Source organism: Rosa chinensis, chromosome 7 (genome assembly GCF_002994745.2).
Source record: "Rosa chinensis cultivar Old Blush chromosome 7, RchiOBHm-V2, whole genome shotgun sequence".
NCBI classification, from domain to species: domain Eukaryota; kingdom Viridiplantae; phylum Streptophyta; class Magnoliopsida; order Rosales; family Rosaceae; genus Rosa; species Rosa chinensis.
In genome coordinates this window covers 67950625-67977481 of record NC_037094.1, presented here as the reverse complement: position 1 = coordinate 67977481, position 26857 = coordinate 67950625, and the positions used below count along the sequence as shown (strand labels likewise).

General features: G+C 37.2%; 3 protein-coding genes across 5 annotated transcripts; 1 reads left to right on the top strand and 2 right to left on the bottom strand.

The window, feature by feature from the left end:
* Window positions 1-9276: 9276 nt before the first annotated feature.
* Window positions 9277-10683, bottom strand: LOC112180756. The gene is made up of 2 exons (XM_024319326.2): window positions 10320-10683; window positions 9277-10158 (listed from the first exon to the last, which is right to left on the bottom strand). Exons 1-2 carry the CDS (start codon window positions 10515-10517, stop codon window positions 9550-9552), a joined length of 807 nt encoding a protein of 268 aa, XP_024175094.1. The 5' UTR covers window positions 10518-10683; the 3' UTR covers window positions 9277-9549.
* A 1600-nt stretch (window positions 10684-12283) lies between these two features.
* LOC112179456 lies at window positions 12284-14196 on the bottom strand. 2 transcript variants are annotated; one of them, XM_024317874.2, is made up of 3 exons: window positions 13492-14196; window positions 12939-13346; window positions 12284-12741 (listed from the first exon to the last, which is right to left on the bottom strand). In XM_024317874.2, the coding sequence occupies exons 1-3, from the start codon at window positions 13985-13987 to the stop codon at window positions 12449-12451; spliced, it is 1197 nt and encodes a 398-aa protein (XP_024173642.1). In that variant the 5' UTR covers window positions 13988-14196; the 3' UTR covers window positions 12284-12448. The 2 variants fall into 2 exon arrangements, with proteins under 2 accessions (XP_024173642.1, XP_024173641.1); XM_024317873.2 differs by having other exon boundaries at window positions 12284-12834; window positions 13492-14187.
* Window positions 14197-14535: 339 nt separating this feature from the next.
* Window positions 14536-20137, top strand: LOC112179776 (methionine aminotransferase). Of its 2 annotated transcripts, none has more exons than XM_040511802.1 (9): window positions 14536-14780; window positions 15189-15319; window positions 15438-15523; window positions 15650-15744; window positions 16360-16456; window positions 18409-18523; window positions 18689-18848; window positions 18937-19081; window positions 19219-20137. In XM_040511802.1, exons 1-9 carry the CDS (start codon window positions 14590-14592, stop codon window positions 19441-19443), a joined length of 1245 nt encoding a protein of 414 aa, XP_040367736.1. In that variant the 5' UTR covers window positions 14536-14589; the 3' UTR covers window positions 19444-20137. The 2 variants fall into 2 exon arrangements, with proteins under 2 accessions (XP_040367736.1, XP_024174025.1); XM_024318257.2 differs by having other exon boundaries at window positions 14538-14780; window positions 18689-18843; window positions 18956-19081.
* The last annotated feature ends 6720 nt before the right edge of the window (window positions 20138-26857 follow it).

Sequence of the window (26857 nt, the reverse complement as noted above, 5' to 3'; positions counted from 1 at the left end):
TATAATATAAATTGTAGCAATCATATTCATAACTATTTGGTGGACAAGGAAGAAGAACAACATGATACATTCCTTGAACAAACTTTTGTTGTAATTCTAGTCTACGAAGATAGAATTGATATTCAGCAGTTTTACTTTTCAAATGAGCTATTAAAAACATGATATAATAAAGATACCTTGAAATTGTTGAAACTTTGATTGATGAAAGTATTTGAATACAATATTGATCTTGATGAGAGCAAGTATGCAGGCTACTATGCAACTCTCAGACTAACTCTCTTTTGAAACTCTCAATTAACTCTGGGAAAACTCTAAAATTCACTCTTCAGGTCTCTAAAAGACTCTGCCTACATTGGTACATTGGATGGCCATTTATAGCCGATTACAATACTGTTACAAGTTTACAGCTGGAAAGTAAAATGATCTTCTTTGGATTTGAAGAGATTCGTCAAGATAAGATCTTGCCGACTTTTGTCGTGATTCGTGTCAGGCTTTGAAGACTTTTGTCGTGATTCTGCCAATCTTGACAGACTTTGAAGACTTGGGTGTATCAACTTTTGACGTGTTTCTTGCCATGCATGAATTTAGTCATGCTGGAGAGTAAAGTTACCATCTTTGAAAATCTTGGTCATGTCACCATCACTTGCTTTTGAAAAGAAAGTCTTGCTTGAAATCTTTGCTTTTGCTTTTGAGTGTTCCTAGCATGGAACGTGTCATCAAAGGGTGAATTTTGAGGGAGGTGGCACTATTCACATATGTCCCAATTATCAGGATTAGGACACCTGTAAACATTGGGTCTTGTCCGTTTGCATATCTGATTTGGGTTTTGTCTGATTTGAGATCTTTTGAGACACAGCTGTGCGATTAAAACTCGCCGAAGATAAAAGCATCTGGATCATGATTTGCGAAATGAGATTGAACCTCATCCGTGATGTCATTGTCATCATCTCCATTGTCACTTTGTGATATTTGAGATAATACTTCTTTGAGCTTTAGGGCATACTCGTCAGGGGAAGAGATGCCTGCTAGCTGACTTTGAATCTTGGATTTTTGTAACAAGAATTGGCTTTGCTCTTGACTTTGGACTATTGATCCTTGCTTCCAATATTGAGGATGGGTTTTGAACCATTGGAGGAGGGACTCTTCAGAGAACTTGTCAACTGTGAAGCCATCCCACCACTTCTGTTTGAATCTTCTGACCAGTGTCATTGAATTGTCTTGATTTGGTGGAGATACAATTATATCCCACGAGATGATCCATGCAATATTTTGAAAGGCATAAAAAGTAAAAATTGCATCAAAGGGTTTGATGATAGAAAGTTCACAATTTTCTTGAAAGAATTTGAATAAGCTTTTCATTGGTAGAGGCAAAATAATTTCGGTTGCACCGAAGTACTGCCACCATGATTTGAACCATGAAGGAAATTTTGGGCGAAAGTTTTTGCAAAAGAAAACAAACCAGGAATGCTGCCTGTTTTTATTTTGAAGATAAAAAAACATTTGACCTAGCGTCAACATAATCCCAGTAAGTATAGTGTTGAGGAATAAAATCTTGAGAAAACCGTTTGGGAGTCGTTGGGTGTTGATTCCAATCATCGAATGTTAAAATTTGGCGAATTTGAATTTTGGAATGAGAAATTTGACCACTTTCTTTGTCTTGGTTGTAGGTGATTGTGATTGAATTGGTATCAACCAAGATAAATTCATAAAACTTTTGGCTTTTGTTTGGGTCATTGGTAACAAAATAATGAGGATAAGTTGTTTTTCTGAGAATTTGATAAGGTTCAGTATCATAAATTTCTGGATCAATAACCAGAATGGTTTTGGTTTCAGGTTTGATAAAATACGGGCTTTTAAAAGGTTTTTGCAGGTTTGAAGATTTTGTTTGACTTGAAGAAGGTAAAACAGAAGATTTTGGCCAAGTAAATTTTTGAGCAAATGTTTGAGATTGCTCCACTAAGGGAGTGAAAGAGTTCCTGATAGGAACTAATTGTCCAGCAACATTTAAAGTATTTGGACTGGAAACCAGTCTGCTTTGCTGTGGTCTAGTGGGAGTCATTGCATAGGATTCTTTTGAAGTTGGATGGGTTTTTTCACTCATCTTCCCTGTAAAAATTCTCTTGTAAGAAAATCTGGAAGGGAATTGCTCTCTCCTTTGATGAATGCAATGTCAAAATCAAATACTGAAAGTATTGCTTGCCATCTTGCAAAAATTTGTTTAGAGGCAAGGTTTTGAACATCTTTTTCTAAAACTGACTTTGCTGCTTTGCAATCAATGCGAAGTAAAAACCTTTTGTTTAAAAGATCATCTTGAAACTTTGTGATACATAGTACTATAGCTAAAATTTCTTTTTTGATAATGCTATAATTTTGCTGAGCTTGGTTCCATAAACCTAAGGTAAATCTAACTAATTGTTCAGGTTGGTCGTCTGCTAATCTTTGTTTTAAGATTCCACCATATCCGATGTCGGACGCATCTGTTTCGACAATTTTATAGGACTCTGGGTCTGGTAGCCCTAGACATGGTAGGGTTTTGACATAAGCTTTGACTTCTCTAACTATTTGAGTATGAGCATCCGTCCATGCTGGAGGGGTTTTCTTTAGTCTTTGATAAAGGGGTTTGCACACAACTGTTAGTTTCTCATAAAAGTCAGAGATATAATTGAGACATCCTAAAAATCTTTGTAATTGAGTTTTATCCTTAATTTCATCAGGGAATTTGTTAGCAAACTCAATTGCTCTAGAGATTGGGACTATAGTACCTTGTTTGATATTGTGTCCTAAGAATCTAATTTCTGTTTGAAATAATTTGATTTTTGGTGCTGACAACACTAATCCATTGGTTTTAATAATTTGAAAGAATTTATAGAGATGTTTCCAATGTTGATCAATATTTTCTGAAAAGATTAAAACATCATCTATGTAAACAATTGAAAATTTTGAATAAGGATTAAAAATGTCATTCATCATATTTTGAAATTCTGAAGGGGCATTTTCGAGTCCAAAGGGCATAACATTCCATTCGTAGTGTCCAAAGGGAACATTAAATGCTGTTTTGTACTTGTCTTTTTCTGCGATTTGGATTTGCCAAAAACCAGATTTCATATCAAATTTTGAGAAAACATTTGCTTGAACTAGTCTTTTGAGTAAATCTCTTTTGTTTGGAATTGGGTATCTTATCCACTGAAGGACTTTGTTTAAAGGTTTGTAATTAATTACAAGTCTTGGAGCTCCTCTTTCTAGTTCAGAAGCCTTCTGAACATAAAAAGCTGAACAACTCCATGGAGATTTGCTGGTCTTAACAACCTTTTGTCTAGAAGATCTTGAATTTCTTTTTTGCAATATTCTAATAATTCATTGTTTATTTGAATTGGTCTTGCCTTTGTAGGGATTTTTCTTTCGTCAAAGTCTTTTTCGTATGGTAATTCAACCATGTGAGTTTTCCTATTCCAAAAAGCATTTGGGATATTTGAGCTTACTTCCTTTTCTAATTTTTCTTTAAATTCTTTAATTCTATTTTGTAAATAAGGCTGTTGAAGTTGATGTTCAATTCTTTTAATTTGTAGATCTTCTTTGAGGTAGTTTATGTGATTTTCTTTGTTTTGAATTAAATTGACCCTTTTGGTGATTGCAGCATTTCGAATTAGGTTTAAGTTTCTAGTTTTTGCCTTTTCAATAAAAGGAAAACGAATTGTTTGACCTAAAATTGTTGTTTCTAGACCTTCATCAGTTGTCAAAAATGGATGGATTAAACTGATAAAAGGGGTTCCTAGAATCAGTTCAGTGTCTAAGTTGGTGACAACTGTGAGAAATGTTTGGATGCAGATATTATCTACACATACATGAACTTTTGGTAATTTGTATCATATTTTCAATTTTGATCCTTCTGCTCCAGTGAGTTTTTCTTTTGATTTTTCGCAATATTTGGTAGGTATTATTCCTTGTTGAATACAGTTCATATCTGCTCCTGAATCAATCAAGGCAACTATTTGGATAGTATAAGAATCTGAAATTGCTAGAGTTATTAATGTTTTCCATTTTTGGTAGGTTACTCTAGTAATAAATCCAATAAATTGTTCATTAAACACATCGTCTTGAATATTTTGATCGTTTTGGCTGTTTTCTCCTTTTTCTTCAATTTTGGATGGTTCCTCATTTGTAGGTTTACTCTTGAGTTCTGCAATTTCTGTTTTTAGGAGAATTATATCTTTCTTAACTTGGTTTATTTCTTGTTGTAAATCTGAAATTGTTACTTCAGAATTTTGTCTTTTATCGAATCTTTGAAAAATATCTTTTATGTTATAGAGGTCATTTAACTGATTATCTTTTCCTATATCTTCGTTAATTAAATCTTTGAAGATAGTAAGAAATTGAGCTTGAAGTTCTGTGTCTTCCATTTTTGCAGCTATTTCTAAAAACTCATTTTTTGTTTTTTGGGAAATCATTTGAATTTTTAATTTGTTTTTGCAGTTACAAATTTTTATACCTTCTTTTGAGATTTTACATTTTGTTTCTTCTTCATCAGAACTTGAAGTTTCTGAGAAGTCAATTTCGTCTATTTGTAAAGCTTCTTCTGAATCAGAGTCGTCATAGTCTGAGCTATCTGATTCTGAATCAAGCATGATTTTGAGAAGTTTGTTTTTGGTTTCTTCATCAAGATTTAAAGCATTGATTTTTTGTTTGACTCGACAGTCTTTTTTGTAATGTCCTGCTTTGCCACACTTGTAGCAAATAGGAAGTTTTGAGCTTTGACCTGAGTCTTTCTTGACAAATTTTCTTTTGTATTTTTTATAAGGTTTTGAGCTTGTATAGGGTTTAGATGTGACTTTTCTTTCTGGGTTTGGTCTATTTTTTTTTATAATATTTTGAATATTTTTTATGATGCTTTGGCTTTTTCCCAGAAGGAGATTTGAGAGATTGGTATCCAAATTGTTCACAAAAAGATCCTAGTTCTTTCTTTGTTGTGATTTGATTCTTTTTCATTTGGGCTTTTAACCTAATATCATTGCAGAGTTCTAAACCTGTGGTGTTAATCGTACTAATTAACTGTCCATAGGTTAAATCTCCATAAGGAATTTCATTGCCATAAGTTTGTTTTAACTTTTGTCTAATTTTTTCAGCAAAAAGATTTGGTAATCCTGATATGAATTTTTCTTTCCATACAGGTTGGTTTGAGTCAGTTCTAAGCATGACTTTTGAGAGGAAAACATCTTTGTACCAACGAAAATCTTGAAGCTTTTTACATCTTAGATTTGTAAGGGTTTCGGCCATTCTATCTTTGATTGCTTTGTGATCACCTATAAAGTGAGTCATGATGGAGTAACAAAGCGTTGCTACTACATCGGTTACAGGCAGATTTTGCTGGTCAACAATCATTGTACCAGTTGTTTGTTCTATTTTGACACTGCTTAGAATTTGATTGCGTTGATCAGATGTGAGATAGTTATCCCACCATCCTTTCAATTGGCCAGTAAATCCTGCTACGAGGATGTTACTGATTTCTCTATCTGTTTTTGTATTTTTGTAAACATTGCTAACCATTAACATTTCATTGATATGTTGGATGATTCTGTATTCACTCATGCCATCTATGTTCCACTCATACAAAGTACCAGCAGAATATCCAGCATGTTTTTCAAGTTTTGCTTCTTCAAATTGTAAATCTATTGGAGTCGGTCTTGGATAATAATTTCTTGAAGGGGGGAATTTTAGTTTTTCTATTTTGAAGTTTTCTTCAATTTGGCTGACGTCAGAGTCACTATCCGAATCTTCTCTAAGGTCAGAAAGGGTATTGATTCTTAAGGAGTTTGAAGGATTTGAACTAGTGGGTTCACTTAAATTTAATCTTTTTAAATGTTGTTCAATTTCTTCTAGTAGTTGACTATCATTTTTTAGAGAAAGGTTTTCATCTGGTTGAAAGGGTTTGAGTATAGGCTCATTTATTTCTTTATTTTTTCCTTTTGGGTCTGGTCTAGGTTCAGACCTAACCAATGTTTCTATACGGTCCAATTGGGTTCCTACTGTATCTAAATATTGGTTTGTAAAATTGTTTTGTTCTATGAGTTTTTGAATATCTTTTTTTGATGCTTCTTTTTGTCTATCTAGCGCATTTTGCATTTTGTACGGAGAAGCAATAATTGTTTCTTTTCTTATTGGAATTTTTATTTCTACCATTGGTGGTCTCTTAGCTTCTAGGGTTTTCCTATCTGCTAGAGTCCAAGTTTTTGTGACTTTGTTCGTTACATTAATTTTCTTGTTAGAATTATTTTCAGTTTTGGACAAGTCAAAGTACCAATCAAAGAAATAAATATTTAATTTGTGTTTGTTCATAAAAGCATAGTATTCTTCTTGAATTTGGTCTCTTTCTTGTTTGTCAAAGATTGCAAAGAAGGCTTTACGTTTGGAACTATTTTGCTCAGAATAAAAGTCTTTCCTGAGGTACTCTTTGTCAATTTCAAAGGGTTTTAATATTGTAAAAATTTGAGGATCTCTAATTTCTTCTGCAGCCATTGAGGATTGAGTTGGCGAAGCTTGTCTAGTTTCTTGTTCTTCTACTGTGTTGAAGGGTCTTGGTATTGTAGAGGATTCATCTAAATTTCTTAAATTAAGGTTTCTGAGAGTTCTTTCATTTTCATGTGATATTGGGATTGATCGGGTAGATCTATTTGAGCTTGAAAATTGTCTACAGAGCAGATTGTTTCCTGAACTACTTGATGCAAAGCGTATATTTACACTTCCATCAGAATTTTGGGAAATATAATCTACTTGATGGCTTTCTATGGGTTTTGGAGGAACTGCCTCATCAAGCTTCCACTCAGAGGGTAGCTCAATGTCAGTCCACTTTATCATTTTGGGTATGACAATATTTGACTTTCTCATATCTGTTTCTAATAAAAGAGTTTGACCTTTGGGATCTGTAGATTTTGCCTTTGCACTTAACAGAGTATTCATTACTCTGTAGTGAATTCGGTAAATGACAGCCAAGGGTTGTTCACCTGGAGACATGTCATAACCATGTGTTTTGACATTTAGGGTTAAAGCTTTTAAAAGTCCTGGATCATTAAGTGACACAGGAAAGTTTGGAAAACATTCAAAGTGAATAGGTCCATTGCATAGACTTGATTCAACTAGTCCTAAAATTGAGTCTTCAAAGTTTCTGTGTCTACAATCACGTAGAGCAACAAAAACAGAGGCTTTGAGACCATTTCTGGTCAAGGGTTGAATTCCTACTTGTACTGCACCTATATGCAAGTACTTGTAGTCTTTCTTTTTGTGTTCTGCTAAAGCCTTTTGAGTAAACATTTGAATAATTTGATGGTCAGAACCTACTTCAATAGTTTGTTCTTGTGTCTTAATTGAGTATAAAGTTTTGAAGTCAAAGGTTCCTATTTTGTATATTTCATTGTAGCTTTTCTTGGGTAATTTCCAGTTTCCTACAATTTCAGTTAAGCTATGAGAAGACCACTCCTCATAGTTTAGCATTGTATCTGAAATACTACTCGATTCAGAAGTCATCGGGATTTAAGAGATTTTAGAGGGAGATGGACTTAATTCTTAGGCTGAGGTCTTTGATGGGGCACCCAAGCTTACCAACGGTTTCACTGCGCCTCTCTGCGACTTACTACCGGGAACACAAGTTGCTACTTCCTCAAAGGACAACCTCCTAAGGTTTGGGTCTCTCTCTCACTAACATCATCATCATCATCATCATTATTTTTTTTAATTTTTTTATTTATTTATTTTTTTGGGTTCTTTACAAGTTTTAAGGACACTTTTTGAACGTCCTCTATGACTCTTTTTAAGTGTCCTGTTTTAGTTTTATGGACACATATGAGTTTATTTTTGTGTGTCCTCTTATGATTTTAAGGACTCCATTTTCAGAGCTTTTAGGACACAATTTGTGTGTCCTAGTATAGAATAGAGAACACATATTAGAAGATATAAGGATGCAATTTAGGTGTCCTCTTATGGATTTAAGGACACCATGTCCACAACTATTAGGACACATAAACTGTGTCCTTGTATAGATTAGAGGACACATTTCTAGTGTTCTTATTTCAGACTTATGATGACACCCGGATAGAGGACTTTTTTTTAAAGAGTTCTTGTATGTATTTAAGGACATGGTTTCAGTGTCCTTAAATCATGTTATTGTAGTAGTGGTACCAAAGTGATATATTAAAAAAATGAGATATTAAAGTAATAAGTGTAGAATGACTTTAAGTTTGGATACTATTTGTGACTTTTTCCCTCTGTATTTTTGTGTGTTTTCTATGGGGACCAGTATGTCTATTCCTATGTAGAGAGGACCTTAAAGAATGAGGCCAAGTTATGTGTTAGGAAGCAGACAAAAACAGAGTTAAGGGATTTTCTTGCTTTGAGAAAGCAGCCATACGTAAGAGTCATAAGAGTTTTGTGAGAGAGAGATCTTATAATCTATTTCTTCAATAGTATGTTAGGAACCTAAGTGTTAGAATTCTCATTTCCTAGTTATTTATTATTACTCAGGACACCCATGGCACTTGTTTTGACACCCAAACGAGTTTATCCACCAGCTGTACTAGCTCCACCCTCTCCAGCTATCCTACTTTAGCCTTTAAGTATTGTAATGACTGCCATATTTTGGGATATCAATGAAATATCAGTTTTTATCTGCTTATTTTCTTTAGCTTTCTCTTAGTTCCTTTCCTTTGCAATGTCGTTCCATGGCTACGATCCCGGAGATCGTAACATAGTACGTGGATCTGTTCTTTGTCACTCGTGGATGTAGAAAAATAATTATCGAACCAGGTAATCTTTGCATGTCATCTCTAGTTGTTTGATTCTTCTGTTTTATAATATAACATGATCAAACCTAAGAAAGTCAGCGACTACTCTTTGCTCTCAAGCCATCGCAACACTCATTATTTTCTAACATGGTTAGATGCGCTAATTTTTTCTAATTCAAAATCAAATTACACATTCCTATAAATTATAGGCATCAAACCACTAACTGAGATAAGTCTAAACTTCCATACTTATATTTCCAATGCCCTGACTCTGCGTTTATGAAACTAGTCCCACGATAGCTTGTCCAAATTTACTGTTACTGAAATCTCTAAATCCGACAATATTTTGAGTGTTACTAAATTTCGAAATTATCCAATTTAACGACACTGCTTTACTGGTAACTCCTATACTGAGGACACCCATTCAAATCGAGTCCACTTCAATGTTCAATTGATCATTTTGTCTATGCACCAACTTAGGACAAACAATTATATATGATTCCCTTCATTTCCATGCAATTCACACTTCAACAATACCAAAATCAAACCAAAATAACTTGACTAGTCTCGACAACAGATTATACACCAAAAATGCCGTTGACCACTGCTTAATATCAAACAAATTCATCCCGCCCATTTAACTTCCTCTCCAGATCACATTACCATAATTATATATAACATGCTACGATACCAACTCGGCCATTGTCCTGTTTATTCAATATATACCAGATGCCAATATTCCACTATTCGTCTCCAAGATTGCCACTCCCGTGAGTCAAAATTAATCGATCACATATTCTGTAGTCGAATCTCCACGTTCACGCAGTAGTAGTCTGAGAACCCTAGATTGAGGAGCATCAGGGTCACCACGCATGGCATTCTCCTTCCATATCCTTGCAGCTCTAAGCAGTGCCTCCTCGGCTGTATCCAGCTGCTCAGGCCTCCATCCAATCACCTCTCTACCTGCGCCATATTCTTCCCTAGCGTCGGCTGTCCTGTCTGTGGCGCGGGTAATGGGCTTTCGCGTATCGGCCACCTTAATCTCTGACAAGGGTGACGCCTGATGATGCTTGTAGTACTCTTGTTCATCCTCTTGTTCTTCCCTATCTGTCTGCTGTTTTTCCGTGTCCTTTGGCCATGGCGAGCCGTCAAGCCCTGCACAGCTAAAGTCTAATAATGAATTAGCTCCACCTACGGTTGCAAGGCTACGGTTCTGCTGAAAGGTTGGATCCAAAGGCTGCTGGTTTACCCCTGTGCTCTCTAGCCTGGGGGAACCAGCATATGGAGGTTTAGGCGGTGACAGTGGTTCTGTTCCTCTGCATCTACGGCTGTCTTCTGTATCTATATGTTCTTCATCAACCAATTTCTCCTTTGTAACATTTTCTGGTGCCTGTGCATTTTAATCAGTTACCAATTGAGATGAATAAGTTAGATAGATAAATCCAAGCAGCACAAAAATATAATTATGTGGTTTTCATGGTTCTTGAACTCTAAATTAATGGGTCTAAATAACGTATATACTAGAGAGAGTGATGGAGATATATATGTTACTTCCGGATCTCCTGTAGTGACAAGAGGGTCAGCGTCAAAGCCCCCAGCGTGAACGGCAGGGTCCGCAGTACGACCAGATCTGGCCGAGGCAAGTCCTCTCCCAAGATCAGCTTGAATATTAGGCAAGACCCAAATACTCGACGACATCCTTCCTACTTTATATATAGCTGCAGCCACTGATAATATTCTCGATTGCATTTTACCCAGTTACGAAATGATGCCTAGTTTAAATTCCTCGCTAGATTTCGTTATGGTACTTGGTTACTTACTAGCTAGTCTTGGAACGTATATATGTATCGACAACGAATGGAGAAGAAGGTGGCACGTTGTAGTAAGGGAAAGTATAATCTGGTACGTTCTAGCAGGAAACAATAATTGTGAACCGAAGACATGTGTTACATGCAGTACTTGCGTGGCAACAGCTTATGAAGCCTCGGTGTACTTGGCGGGACCTTCGGCTTCTTTCTTTACATCCGTCAATGTGAGTTGGGCACGCAGTCTGGAGTCTGGGGTAGTCTAGAAGCAAGCAGAACCGTAGAAGTTGCCTCCTCACCAAAACAAAAACGATCGAGAAAACAGTCTTCCCTTTTTTCCGGCCTAGGTTTTTGTTGTTGGGTTGATATGTCCAAAGTAAAATTATTTTCTGACAAAAAAAAAGACTTACTTTAAAAAAAAAAAAAATTTATTTACTTTATGAATACTAAATACGGGAGTGTTTTTTTTTTACTTATTTTTCGATCACATTTTCACAAATTAATAATTAGATATATATATATATATATATATTATTTATGTAAATTTTCAACTAAATTAAAAACCATTAAAGCATTTATAATTTATGAACATGAACACGGTTCAGGTTTGACAAATTTGGTTTGTCCATTGATTTGATCTAATTCGGTATCTGTTAAATTTGGAAAAAAAATTTTCAAAAGTGATCTACTCATGCATACATAAATATTTATCGGTTGATTTGCAGTGATATAATCGAAAAGTGCCCAACCGTTAATTAAAATGTCCTCGTGAAGTCCTCATTTTAGTGATCCCCATTTAAAGCTCTTCCTACCAAATACTAACTGAGGTGGAATCACTACCCGTGCATTTATTAGTTGCAGTCCTCTAATCTGAATTTTGATAAGAGTAGTTATGAGTTTTCCTTTTTGTCTGAGAGATTAGCCAAGTAAAAAAAGGATATTATCCATATTACAATCTCATTGTGTAATCTTAATCAAAGTAGGTACTATTTTGATAAACTAATTAGGTCCATGTAGTTTAAAGTCTCTTTTTTCATAAGGGCAATGATAGAGGGCCTTAATGAGCCCTAAGATTTACGGCTTTAATCATAAGTGTTATGCCATATTACCTACACACAATATTACCTACACACAACATCTATTTATAAAATCATATAGTAATTCTTGAGTAAAATGATCATCATATCATTCCAAAATCTAATGGCTCTAAATTGTTTTGGTTTTCTTTTAAATTGTTTTTTCTTTGTCTTTTTGTGATTACACTCATACTTAGATTTAAACAACAATATTTTTTTTCTTCAATCAAGAATAGAAAAAATTTCATATAATTCGATCAATAGATTTGCATAACACATGTATATATTGATCGAATTACATGAAATTTTTTCTATTATTGATTAAAGAAAAAAAAATTGTTGTTTAAATCTAAGCATGAGTGTAATGAAAAAAAAATCAAAATAATTTTTTTTTAGAACAAAACCAAAATAATTTAAAGCCATTAGATTTTAGAATAATAAGATAGTCTTTTTACTCAAGAATTACATGACATGATTTTATTCGGCAAATAAGTTATATATATAGGTGACACCGTGACATGATATGACATAACACTTAAAATTGAAGCCACAAATCTCAGGCAACATTAAGGCCAACAATCATTTTCTTTTTGATAAACCACCACTAGCTTGTTAGTTTCGATGTGCTGAATCATTTAACAGAAAACTGAGACATTTACAGAAAGGGTAAATATCCGATTAGCAAAGACCATTTCTAGTTGGTTCCATTAATATTAACTAGCGGCAAATAATTATCAGTTAATGATCAAATAATAAGCTTCAAAGTTAACACAAGTACAGTAGCTATCTAAGTTAAGTACTACTTCATGAGTAGCTTGTGCCGATCCCTCTGACGTCCACCTCCTCCGAGTTTGAAGCAAATCTCAGCAATGAGAGAAAAGAGAGAAGCAATGAAGCACATAATCCAGGATAATACAATCAATGCCCAGTCCTGATGTGTTTTCTTCGGTAAGTGGGTCCTGTCCGATATGAGCAATGCCCTATATACTGCTTCTGTGAGAGCATAAGCTGAAACCGGGTCTGATTCTTCTGCGAGGAATCCATACTCGGTAAGACACACGATGTCATATACTCCGGTCGTCTCTGATACACCTACACATTCACATATTTTAAGCCGCCCTTCAATCCTTTCTTCAGTTGATAACATGTCACCATGTGTCAAGATCAAGATAGGCTTCTCATCATCTACATATATATGCAAAACTATGAAGTAAAACCAAATAATTTAAGGAATTCGATAATTAATTGTATATCAAATTATATAACCATGTAGAGCTAAGCTAACTTACTGCAATTTCGGAATGCACTTGAGCAGAAAAGCTGTCTTGTGGCCTCCATTGGCTTAGAATCACCAGCTTTAAATGACTTGTAGATCTCTGCCATGTTAGCCACCACCATAACAGAATTCACTGTCCTCCTCACAAACTTTGAAGACCAATTATAATTTGACATAGTTCGAAAATCGACATGCCTATCATCACCTGCAACATCATGAGGAGGGACGTCGTCCAGATCTCCCGATCTTAAGAATTCTTGGTTCTGGTGAACCCCATCATTCATCCAACTTGACAATTCTTCACCAAAACTAGTTTCACTGATTTCATTGTAATTGAATCCCCCTGAGTCGTACACGCAAAACCCACTACGCAAAGACCTCACCACATTGTGCTCTTTCAAAAGCTTGGTTCTACCACTTCCTATATACAAGCATATACACGAACAATAATCAACTACTGTAGAGTGTCATATATATTTATATAGCATATATAGCCAGAATCAGTGATTAATTAATTGCCTAAACAAATAAGATTAATAATTGATTCAATATACTACGAGTACTACCTGAGGAGGATGTTTGAGCAAAAGGTATGAGTCCAGAGCGACCCAAAACACTATACATTAGATTGACAAGCGAGCTCTTGCCGGAAGCAGAGAAGCCGACCAAGAGAATTGTGGCCACTGGTGGAATGTCCATCTTCTCCTTACTAATTCCTCCAATAGGCATCCAGAAATCTCCTGATTGATACGTGAGGAGCTTGTGCCTGAGCTCATTCACACCACCTTCACTGTAATGATAATGATATTCACGAGTACTAGTAGAGCCACTAGCAACCAAAGCTAGTCTCTCCAACTCCTTGAACACTCTCATCCTTGTTGTCAGCCTTGACACGTCTGGCAGGCCGCCCTCGAACTTGAGCTTAACATACTCATCGTACTTTGCCGTCGATCTCCACCAGCAGTAAGGTTCTATTGATGATACTGATCCTGACGACTCATCACTAATTATAATCTTCTCATCGTCACTGCTCGAATTACGTACATGCATATGGTTCTTCATCGATATATCACCAATGTTAAATAATTATAAATCGATAAGGGAAGCCTGAAGCTGATGGAATATTGTAAAACTTATCTGGGATCTTCTACCTCTTAGCTAGAATCGAGACTGGTGCCTGTACGTGAACAAGAGATAACAATGAACTGATCGAGCAGCTTTCGTTTCGAGTTTGGCCACAGTAAGACTACTGTTGAGGGTTTAGGCAATGTATGGTTGTCACGTACACGGACAGAAGTGCATGTCCTATGGATGAGGTTCACATGGGTCACGGACTCACGGAGCACCAGATCCGTATAGATTCGAATAGCTCCTTCCTAGCTCTTTCCTTCAGTACTCGAGCAGACTTGTTTGGGTTTTACGAGAATACCCGTATCGTAACGTCTATATCCAGGCATCGCAGCAGCTAACGGATACTTTCGTGTAATGGGTGTTTTTCTGAATATATGGAAACTCAACAGGCCCACAGCACGGCAGAAAATATACAGAGAGCCCAAGCTTAGAGCCTAGGCCCAAATTGAAAAGGAGCACTGTAGAAAACGCCTTATTATGGCTCGACTCTGTTAATAGAGAGAGGGAGAGAGAGAGAGACAGAGAGAGAGAAGATGGAAGAGAAACGAGAATTGTTATCCAGTGTAGCAAAGAGCATTACAGCATCACCAATTCAGGAACTGTCCCACCTTGCCCAGAGATGCAACGCCATCAACCTCGCCGAAGGCTTTCCAGACTTCCCTGCACCTTCCCACATCAAAGACGCTGCCATTTCCGCCATCAATTCCGACTTCAATCAGTACAGGTTTCAATATTTATATTCACACCTACTGCAATTTCTCCTAGAACAAATTTTTCATAATTTCTTTCTGACATTTGCTTATTTGGACTTTTTCTTGGCCCATCCTTATTTGGGTTTCATTCATACCTTTTATATTTACATTTATCTACAATATTACTGTAAATTCGGGTGAGTCTGACAATCACCGTAAAATGAAAACTCCATTAAAACTTTTAAATCAACGGTAAAATCAATATATAATTCAATCATTGATTTACAAATTTGAGAACTTTCAACGTATGGGTAATTGATTTAACAGTCTTTAGACTCTTTAGCAAATCCTCATTTGAAAGTTCTTATTAAAATCAGTCATGTAAACATAATTTCCGATGGATATCTTTTAACTCTTTGGTGATGACTGATGAATGAAAGGCACGTGCAAGGAATATGTGACTACGTGGCAATCGTAATGAACCAAATGCACGGATTAGATGTCAACCCTCTCACTGATGTAGCTATTTGTTGTGGCCAAACTGAAGCATTTGCTGCAGCAACGTTTGCGAGTATTTTGCCCTACACTCCTCGCATTGTCTTAATTTCTTTCATTCTCTATTGGCATTTTTTTTTTTTTAAATTTCTGGGTTCATATCTATGAATTGTTTTCCTCTTCTGTTTGGACAGTAATAGACAAGGGTGATGAAGTTGTACTGTTTGACCCTTGTTATGAAACATATGAAGGATGTATTAAGATGGCTGGGGGAGTCCCAGTAAGCCTCTACTTATTTATCACTAGTTCAATACCTTTAATTACCCATCACTTCAGGCAGGGAGTACGCACTGATTGTATGAGTTTGTACTTACTTTGTCAATACATTGATCGAATGACGTCTTAGGTATATGTGCCCCTTGATCCACCTCACTGGACCTTGGACCCTAACAAATTCATCAAGTCTTTTTCTCGGAGAACAAAAGCCGTAATACTCAACAGGTTAGAAGCAACCAAATTATACTCGTTCAAACCTATGTTATGAGTACTGTCGTAGCAAGCTCATCATCCATAGAATACATGTTAGTTACTTCCTTTTTTATTTTATTTTTTAATTTGAATTTGAAAAGGGTTACCGTACGGTTTGATTTAGGATTCCCTACTAGGCAAGGTCCCATTTTTCCCATGTGGGATGTATATATTCTCAACACGCCCCCGCACGTGTGGCGAATTTTCAAGCCATACACGTGGACAACTTTTTGGGTGACGTGGAGCCCGTGTGGCCGTTTGGCATGCACACGTGGGTAACCTGGCTCTGATACCATGATAAAGTAATCTGAGGTTCACATCCAAAACCAATTGGCAATGGATGGAGTGGCCCAAACCCTTATAAACCCATAGGCAAGGTCCCATTTTTCCCATGTGGGATGTATATATTCTCAACACTTTTATTACAAATTGGTCCTTGAAATGGTGAAAAATTTTAGACGTATGGTCTCTAGTTAAAACAAAGTTACCGCAAGAAGACTGAAATGGCTAATGTGGACTGCGTATTTTGAAATATATGATATTTCTCATATTATGGTCAAGAGGTTTACTGATGAAAACTTTGCGCAGTCCTCACAATCCAACCGGCAAAGTTTTCACCAAAGATGAACTTGAGATTATTGCTGGAGAATGCCGCACCAGGAACTGCCTAGCTATAACAGATGAAGTATGATATTCTTTTGCTTCGAGTAACAAATTTTAGGCATTCACAGATATGGCAGCGGATATTTGTTCAGGCTCCTATATAAAAGAAAAGGATTAATTCCGGTTTACCTACCTGAACTTATGGTCATTCTTCATGTTAGTCCCTAAACTTTCAATTTCATCAAGAATACCCCTAGACTCCTAATTTTCATCAACCGTGTCCAATTCTTGAAACTCCATCCAAAATTTCCGTCAACTGATGATGTGGCAGGAGACAAAAGGGCTAAAATGGTCAATTTACATTTCATCTTCTTTTTTTATTTTTTTATTTTTTTTTTATCTGAAGGGAATCGTTTTCATTTTCTTTTTGATATCTTCGACATAAGGACCAAGCTCCACATCTTCTTCTTTGTCTCCGACACCAAGGATCTCCAGATCATGAACCTCACTCTTACGGTTCTCTATCACCGTGAGGTGAATCGCCTCCATCAGATCTTCAAAACCCTAGGGATCGAGTACAACGAGAAGGTCCTCCCTTCGGCAACCACAGGAAGGCCTCACGGCGATCTGCTTGTGAAGCCGGCGTCAGAGTTGCGGTGGCGGAAGTGCTCGAGCGGCTTTGATGGTGGCAGTGAGTTCATGGACGACTTGGGTCGCCGATATTTGAATTTCGTTGGTTGGCATTTTCTTTTTCTATTTTGTTGCTGGGTTCAAGAACATAAATATCTAGAATTGATGGATTCAATTGTTACAATCTGGATTCAATTGCTGGGTTTTCTTCTAGCTAGATGGCTTTAATTATCTGTGAATTTTTGGTGTTGTGGTTTCCAATTTGGTAGTGGAGATGAGAGATTGAGGAAAACATATGGGTTTAGAAACCTGTTGCAATTCTGAATTTAAGAATCTGTCGAAGAAAAATACATGCTTTGGAGAGATAGGCTTGAGATAAGGCCATGGGATTAGATAGATTGACCGTAATATATAACTTAGAGAGGCTGCCAAATCTAGCACCATTCAATTTCCGATTCGATCAGTGCGAGATGCGGAGCTGTCCGTACACTAGGTCTGGGCAAGCTAAACTTGGCCGGAAAATCGTACCTGGAAGCCGTCAGAGTCATTTTGCTTCAGATCGAAGGGACTGGTCGAGGTTCATTTTCCAGGTATATAACTATATACGCCTTTGTTTAACTCGATTTGTTTATTTCTAGGATCAAATTCACAACCTTTAATCTGAAATCTCTGTTTCCGTTGGTAGAATGAGGAATTGAAATCATGTCTATAAGCTGGATATAGAAAATTGGTGGGGAAGGGGATAGAGAAGTGCGCAGTGGTCGATTGAATTTTGAATTGAAGACTGAAGGACTGGGTTTTGGAGTGCGAGAGATTGAGACTCTCAGTCTGAGAGAGAGTTAGATCACAGACTGCTGAAAAAAAAAAAAAAAAAAAAAAAAAAAAAAAAAAAAAAAAAAACTGAACAAGACTTGATATTGTGGCTCAGAGTCTCAAAATCTTGGAGGAGATGTTGTGTTCATATAGAAGAAAGAATTTGTCAAGAAATCGTGATTATGTATGAATACAAGACTTGATATCGTGGAAGATATTATTCCTATAAGTCTTTATTTTCATTTTAAAAACATTGGCTTTTTTAATTATCGTTTTTAATTATTATTTATTTATAATTATAATCAGGGTTATTATCGAAATTTCGCCCTTCTGTCTCCTGCCACGTCATCAGTTGACTGAAATTTTGGATGGGGTTTGAAAAATTGGATACGGCTGATGAAAATTGGGAGTCTAGGGGTGTTCTTGATGAAATTGAAAGTTTAGGGACTAACATGAAGAATGACCATAAATTCAGGTAGGTAAACCGGAATTAATCCAAAAGAAAAATAAAGGTAAACAATCAGTGAGAAGCCTATATATATATTTTGACTGTTAACTTTTGGAAATTTCTCTTTTTGAATGTTTCTGCAGGTATATGAACATATAACATTTAACAGTGAGAAGCATATATCCCTCGCCTCGTTTCCAGGAATGAGAGAGCGGACCATCATCACATCTTCCTTATCTAAAACGTTCAGTGTCACAGGTCATAGCTATCTTTTTCTTTAACTTTCCTATGCTAGTTACTAGATTGCGTTGGGCCATTCTTCGTTGCCTCTAAGGCTCTAATGTAGCTGAAAGTTTCTTTTGTGCTCCAAAGTTATCAGAATCTCACTGTTTCATTGTTGGAACCTTGAATCTTGTCTATCAGGATGGAGGGTTGGATGGGCAATTGCTCCAGCTTTTATTGCCTCTGCAATCAGAAACATTCATGTTAAAGTTACAGATTCTGCACCAGCACCTTTCCAAGAAGCTGCCTTGACTGCTTTGAGAAGTCCCCCTGAATACTTTGAATCATTGAGAAGTGTAAGGTCCTTACTTTTGTGATTTTCATGGAAAGTATAGTAGTTTAATTATTTGTTTGTCATGCAACTGATAATGACTTTCCATTATTCATAGTAATCTCTATTATGCTCAGGATTATGAATCAAGGAGAGACTACATCGTCAATTTACTTGCCAGAATTGGATTCAAGATTCATTTCAAGCCTCAGGGTGCATTCTTTTTATTTGCAGAGATACCTGAAAATTGCCCACTTTCTGATGTATGCTTGTCTTCTATGTCGTTGCAATGTTATAGAAAAAAAATCAATTCTTTTGTCAGGGTTATTTGCAAGCCTCCATGCTACTTGCATGCTGTACTCATTCTAGTAGTTTAATGATAAGGTTCATGTGTTTTCAGGTAGAGTATGTTAGAAAGTTAATACAACAGGCAGGGGTAGTGGCTGTGCCAGGATGTGGATTTTTTCATGCAGACTCATCTGTGGAGAAACTTTCTCAGGATAGTTATAACTACCAGGATAGATACATCAGGTTTGCTTTCTGTAAAAGTGATCATACTTTGGCTTCTGCAGCAAAAAGACTTGGGGAGCTTTTGGATGCTGCAGGGTGTCTCAATCTAAAATAACTTGGTAGCAAGAATATACACCTCATATTTATTTACTCAAATTTTGAGATGCTTAGAATATAACTTCTCTCAAAGTTATATAAGCTTGTATTTTGATTTTGAATATTCAGAAAAGGTACTCGGATATTCTTGGGAAATTTTGGAGAAAATATGACAAACAGTAAAGTTTGTTTTCGGGCAGAGCAAAAATTGAATCAAAGCCATAATGCTTTAGGATAACAAAGTCATTTAGGGATGCGAAATGATATTTGTAAGTTATAACACAAGAGATGAGTCTCACACAGTTTAAGCTAATGCTACAAGATATATCCAAGGTTGATAGTTGATACTTACTGCAAGCCGAGCAGCAAAAGAAGAAGGGTAATCCAAGGGGATGGAGAAGGTGTTGTCTGTTCAGGGGTCAACTTTGACATCCTGGGATTGTCATATTTGTCAGGAATCAGGATCGATCAGCAAGGTTGCCCCAAGAATCTTGTTTGGGTTTGGTTTCTGACCGTCTCTCTATTTCAAGCATACTTGATCATATTGTCGGATAATTGATGAACCACTGACCTCTATGGTGCATATTCGTGGAAGTAGTTTGTTATAGTTGAGCTATTAAAGGTGCACAGACTGTACATGCTGTGGAAACGTTGTCTATGTGAATGAACTAGATCTCGTTTTGTACTTGTAAAATCTTGGGGAAACAAGAAGGTAAGAGCACATTGATTGTTCAAAATTTAACCGTAGGGATTCCCATATCTCGGTTTAGAAGCAAAAATATAAGAAAGATTAAATGCGCACCAGCATGTCTGTTTTGCAATCCACGCGCAGCCAGGTCAGGGATGGGCCTCATCTAGTTCTCACTTCTCCCACGTATGCTGCACATTTTCTTCTGTACTCGATGAGACTCCATCTTGACGACCAAAAACAAACAAACAAACAAAGAAATGAGACTGCAAGTCTGCAACTCAGCAATGTCACAGAAAGAGATTTCGGGAAGCTCAACGAGATATGGAATTAAAATAGCTGCTGCTACTACTGTATTATGAGAATAATCAGCTGTAAATTAAAACAGTATCATGTTTGATAAATAACACTTTAAAAAGTAGAGTGACGAGGAAAAAGTTTAACACCAATTAAAAACGGAGGCCTCCGAGTTTCTTGGAGCGACCTCGGAAGCGAAACCTAGGGTTTTGTGTTGCTGGCGGCAATGTAGCTTCGCTCCCCGGACCTGGCAAGGCTGCGGCGCGCTCTTAGGGTGGTGTGCGATGACGGTAAGGCAGCAATGCAGGTCAAAATTCTCGTTTGGATTGCGATTGTCCAGGTTTCGTGTTGAATTTTGCAACAGAGGTGATCCACAGAGTCAGCAACAGCGGTTGTTGTGATCGAGGGCTGTGGTTGTACCCAGATTAGGGCAACGCAATAGCCTGGTCGAGCGGCGACTCCCTGCAAGGCTCTGTGGAGTTTTTGGTAGGAGGGCGACGACCCTAGGTTTTGCTGGGCGGCGGTTTGATTTGCTTCTAGGCCGAGGTCCCGGAGTTTCTCCCGTAGTCCAAGGCAATGGTGGAGGAGCGTGCCCGCCCGCCAGAGGATTGATGGAGCGCGTCCTTCCAGCGGCTCCGATCTGCTCGATCTAAAAGGAAGAGAGAGAGGAGATGGGTTCTGGGCCAATGGACCTCCAATCTATCTGGGTTGCAGCTTTGTGGCCTGGATGGGTTAGCTCATCTCTATCCTTTTCTTTTCTTTCAGTTTTGGGTTGGGTGGGGTGGGGTCTTTGGGAGGAGGCATGTTCCCTTCTTAATCCTATGTTAGTCTTTGATTGGTACTGTGGCTGTGTTGATTTGTTGCGACGTACACCATTAGAGGCCATAGGCGTCAAGATGCTCAAGACAGTGGTTCCTTTTTTTAGATTGGATAGGGTTAGGGAAGTTTATTTTGTTTGCTTTTCTCTTCAGTAGTTTCTTTAGGCTTTTCGTTTTGTTGGCTAGTATTAATTTGGCTGCTTTGTGCAGTTTGTAATGTGTTTAAATTTTTTAGTTTAGGCACCTCTGCTTTGTGTAGACTTGATCTGTTCTTAGATTTGTATTATGAGGGATTTTTGAATCTCTCTAGCTTGACGTAGTGACGTCGTTTAATTTATTGAATGGAGCTTGACTCTGCTTCCCTCAAAAAAAAAAAATAACACTTTAAAAAGTGCTGTCAGTACATGAAAACAATTTCAAAGTTTGTTTTGATCGAAAACAGCTTCTAAAACTAACCTTTAGGTTACTTATAAAATTTGCTGCCAATGACTTATAATCTTCAATTAAAGTTTCTTTTTATTTATTTACCAAACACAATAAAATCTAAAATTTTAGACAGAAACTGATTTTTTTTTTCAAATTAACCTTTGGGTTACTTATAAAATTTGCTGTCAATGACTTATAATCTTCAATTAAAGTTTCTTTTTATTTATTTACCAAACACAATAAAATCTAAAATTTTAGACAAAAACTGATTTTTTTTTTTCTTCAAAGCGAAGCAATTCCAAACGGCGCCTAAGAGTAATACAATGCTAGGGCTGTCAATGGGTCGTGTCGGGTCAAGGTATTTGTTGTGTCACAAAAGACAAACCCAAACCCAACCCATTTAATAATCATGTCAAAAACTCAAACCCAAACCCAAATCAAACCTATTTATTAAACGGGTTAACCATTTCCAACTTGTTTAACTCATTTAATAAATAGGTCGTGTCATGTTGGACAAAATGATTTATTTAAGGGTTAATAATACAACCCATTTAACTATAAAAATGCATAAATTGATTAAATTCACTAAAACTCCACAAGACAAAGAATATAAATAATTATATATAATTCACAAATAATTGAATCCAATTAGGGCTATCAATGGGTCGTATCGGGTTAGGTTCATGTCAAGTCAAGGTATTTATTGTGTCGCAAGATACAAACCCAAACCCAACCCATTTAATTATCGTGTCAAAAATTTAAACCCAAACTATTTATTAAACGGGTTACCGGTTTCCAACCCATTTAACAAATAGGTTGTGTCGTATTAGACAAAATGACTCATTTAAGGGTTAACAAAGCGACCCATTTAACTAAAAAAAATGCATAAATTGATTAAATTCACTAAAAACTCCACAAGAGGAAGAATATAAATAATTATATATATATATATTCATAAATAATTAAATCCAATAATTATAAAGCAAAATATTTCAAATTGTCTAATCTTATTATCAAATACTCTCAAAGTCCAAAATTTCAAGAAGAAGTATAGCATAATCGGGTAATACGGGTTCACTTCGTGTTGGAGGGTGAACCTGTGGCTTACACATTTATTAAATAGGTCATGGTGGATTGACCCATGGCTGACTTGTTTTTTAATCATGCAGGTTCAACCCGCTTTATTTCGTGCGGGTTTCGAGTCGTGTTATTGGGTCGTGTCGGAATTGACAGCCCTAAATCCAATAATGATGAAGCAAAATATTTCAAATTGTCCAATCCTAGGATCAAATACTCCCAACATCCAAAATTTCAAGAAGAAGTATAGTATAATCAAGTTATAGGGGTTCATTTCATGTTGATAAGTCGACCCACTTTTTAATTGTGTGGGTTCAACCTGCTTTATTTCGTGCGGATTTTAAGTTGTGCTATTGGGTCATGTCAGAATTGATAGCCCTACCAAATGCTCCCCATCCAAAATTCACTGGGAAAATTTTAGGAACAGTACATGAAGTTAGGCCCACTATGAATTTTTGTACACGAAGTTACAAATTATGAACTTTGGTACACTAATTGTAAAGCCCAACCCATTTCTCGTACATGATGTTAGTAGCCCCGTTAGGCTGTATGCCATTATGCATAGAATGAAGGGTAGAATTGAGATTTGACCACAAACCCCTAATACTTAAGGCCCAAAGGTTCCCAAAAGTCAATCTAATTTCTCTCTCCTTTATTTCATCAATAGCCACAGTTCTGAGAGATCAGAACCTGTATTGACTATTAAGGCAGAGAGAATAAGAATAAGAGAGTGTACTTTATCGTTTTTATAGCTGATAGTGAGGTTAAAGATGATGGAAATCATTGGAGGTATTTCAGGTTGGATGGAGATTCACCTAGATTCTGAGGTATATGAAAAAGCTACTTCCTTTTTTATCAATCTATTTGCTTTCGATGGTTTTGTCTCCATATATGGGTGTTGTCGTTGTCATCAATGTGGTCCAAAAGATTCCTTATTTGTTTATCAAAGTCAAAGATTGACTATTTAGGATTTGTGGATACTATTTATTTAGGGTTTTATTTTTGTCTTATTCTGCCCATTTTTAAAAACAATTCTTTTTTGTCAGTGAATCTGGTTGAGATTGGTTGGGAATTTTAATGAGTTTCTGGTTTGGTGGCTATTAACTGGGTTTGAAGTGAATGAAACGTAGGGATCTTAAAGGCCTTCAATTTTGTGCTTTAGGGTGGGTAGAAGCTATTGTCAAGCATTAATGGAAGTCCCTTAATGGCTACGTCAGAAAAAAAAAAAAAAAAAAAAAAACAACAGAAAAGTTGCCTTTCTTTTTTCAATTTTTTTTTTTATCTTCATAACAGAGATTTTTTTCACTAATGGTGTTCGAAGATATGTTTGACCTTGATTTGTAGTGTTATGTATGGCAGCTGATTTTGATTTGTTTTCAATTGGACAAGTGATGATTTGTTTACAGTCAAGATTCATCATGGGGTAGGTTTTATAGCAATGGAGGTGTTAATAGGCAATACAGGGGGGTATGTGGTTGACCCATATAAAATCTCTATTACTGGGTTCAAACTACTGGGCAAATTGACCTAAGTTATACTCATGGTCCTATAATGTACTGATATAGGATATGAGGGACTGGGAGGGACTGAACCAGGAATTGGCTACCTACCAATTGTGACTGATGCATACGCTATGGATATGCTGCAATTTATCCCTTCTAGAGATAGGATTTTGGATGTGTACTTTGTTTGTTTAGGTGGAAGGAGGGAGTTTCAGGACTGGGAGTTGGATCATTTTGATGATGAGGTGGACCACCTGCTATACTTTGGGCACTTCATTGAAGATTTGCCTTTATCAGCACTAGAAGAGGAACAATTGGAACCTATTGGTGAAGATGCAGACCAAGTTGAAAACAATATAGAGGACCATGTCATAGGCCAAGATGGGGGAAATGGGTGGTCCAAGTAATGCTCCAATTAATGGGCCACCTGAACAGCCAAGTAGTGGGCCAAGAAGTGGGGCAAGTGGGCAGCCAACTCATGGGCCAAGAAATGCTCCGAGGAGGCAGGTATCCAGAAGAAGACTACATGTTGGGATTAATATCAGGGAGCCTTCTGCATATGTTCAGGGTTCTCAAGCATCAGTCCAAGGTTCAAGTTTAACTACAAACTCAGCAAAGGATAAAGGAAAGCAAAAGGTGGATGAGGTGGGAAAGAAGAAGGTAAGAAACCTAAGAAGGCAGTGCCAAGGCGATATGAAACCAGGGGAGGAGGGGAGCGCTCATATGCTGCACCTGAAATGATGGATAGAGTTCTGAAACAACAAATTCTGATGATCCCAACTATGATGGGTTTGTGGATAGTGATTATGAACTCTCCGATGAAGAAGATGAAGTGTTGTTTGAAAAAAATGTTGATGGTGACCCAAGTAAGGTGGCTGAATGGAAGGAGATGGGTTTCGAAGGTAATATCAATAATGCAGAGGCAGATGACTAAGATGGCTTTCCAAGTATACATGGTTCAGATAGTGATGGTGAAGATCTTGGGCCATTCAAGGTTAAAGGCAAGAAAAGGTTTTAGATTGGGTGGAGTTCAACCCAAGAACTAACATGAAGGATCCAAGATTTAAGATTGAGATGGTCTTCCCTAGTTCTGTGATATTTAAGAATGTTGTAAGGAAACATGCAGTTTTGACCATAAATAAGCTTCGTTCGAAGAAAAAAAACACAAACCACAAGGTTAAGGTGGTTTGCAAGACATCACCAGGGTGTCCATTTTAGATTTATGCAAGCTCACTGTGATGCCCCGGAAATTCGTAATTATTTTCCGAGGATTTTCCGGAATTAATTTTATAACTATTGGACGGTTTCGTGGCTCGTGGATGGAGCGGAAGTGTTTCGGGCGAATAATTAATTGAAGAATATGGTTTTAGGGGGGTTGCCAAAGGTTGACTTTTTATTCGTTGGGATTCTCCGAAAACTTCCTTCACGAAAGTTGTAGAGCGCGTCGATACGAGTTCGTGGACATGTGGAACGCGGAAATCAGAGTTCGTATGAGAAAGTTATGGCCATTGGAAGGAATTTCCATTTTGGTATAAATAGAAGTTTCCCAAGTTGGAAACTTACTATTTTCATTACTTCCATTTTCGGAAGTTTACTTTCTCTCTCTCTTCTCTCTTGGCTGCACCTTCAGAATCGAAATAATCCGACTGACCCGACCCGGACCCGGTCGATCCGACCCGACTTTTCCGGCGAACTGCGGCGGTCTCCGGCGACGAAACTTTCCAGATAGGATCGTCTCCTCCATCTGATCGTCCCTCTGGTGTCCTCTAGCGCCGATTCTCCTCCACGGCGGCGCTGCAAGGCAGTTCAGTTTGTGGATTTCGGACCCGGTCGGAATTCCTTGTTCCGACGTCGGCAAGGCTTCAAGTCTTCTTGGTTGAACTCAGAGCGGCCTCGTCGATCGATCCTTGGTGGTTGTTTGGATCGATTCACGTGAAACTTCGATCAACTCGGATTGGATTACTGTTCACGGCTTGTGAGGTAGTTTTCGACCCCTTATGCTTGTTTTCTGACTTCGAGCTAGTTATAAGAATTCACAAGCATGCTTAGATGAAGAACTTTGATGTTGGGAGTTTTGTGAAATAATGTGTTTTTGGCCGGCGGCGGTGCACCACCGTCTGTGGTGGCGTTCCGGCGGTGTTCCGGCCACTTAAGGAACTGTTTTTGGTATTATATACGTTCTACTCGTTGATACGAGCGTTTCGATATATAATATGTAAATTTTGGAGTTCGTATGGAATTGTTATGATTTTTGCAGTTTCATACCGATCGATTTATTCGATCCTTGAGGATTCGAGCGTCCGATCGACTTGTGGTTTGGTCACATCGATCGTGGACGTATTCCGGGGACTTTGGGAGGTCTCGGATGTGGTTTCGCCTCATTTGGCGTCACCTTGGGAATTTTGGTTCGATTTAGGGTTTCGAACGTTATCCCTTGTGATTCGTTGATTGAATGAGAGCTGTAATTCCTTAGGTACGTGACGTAGTACTCCTCGGACGGCTATTTTGTGGATTGGCTGCCTTGTTCTGTATTGAAGACGCAGCGGGAGATTCAAGGTGAGTAATCTCACAAGGTTCATTAGTGAACGAATTTCCGTTATCGTTTGTTGAGTATGATCGATATTT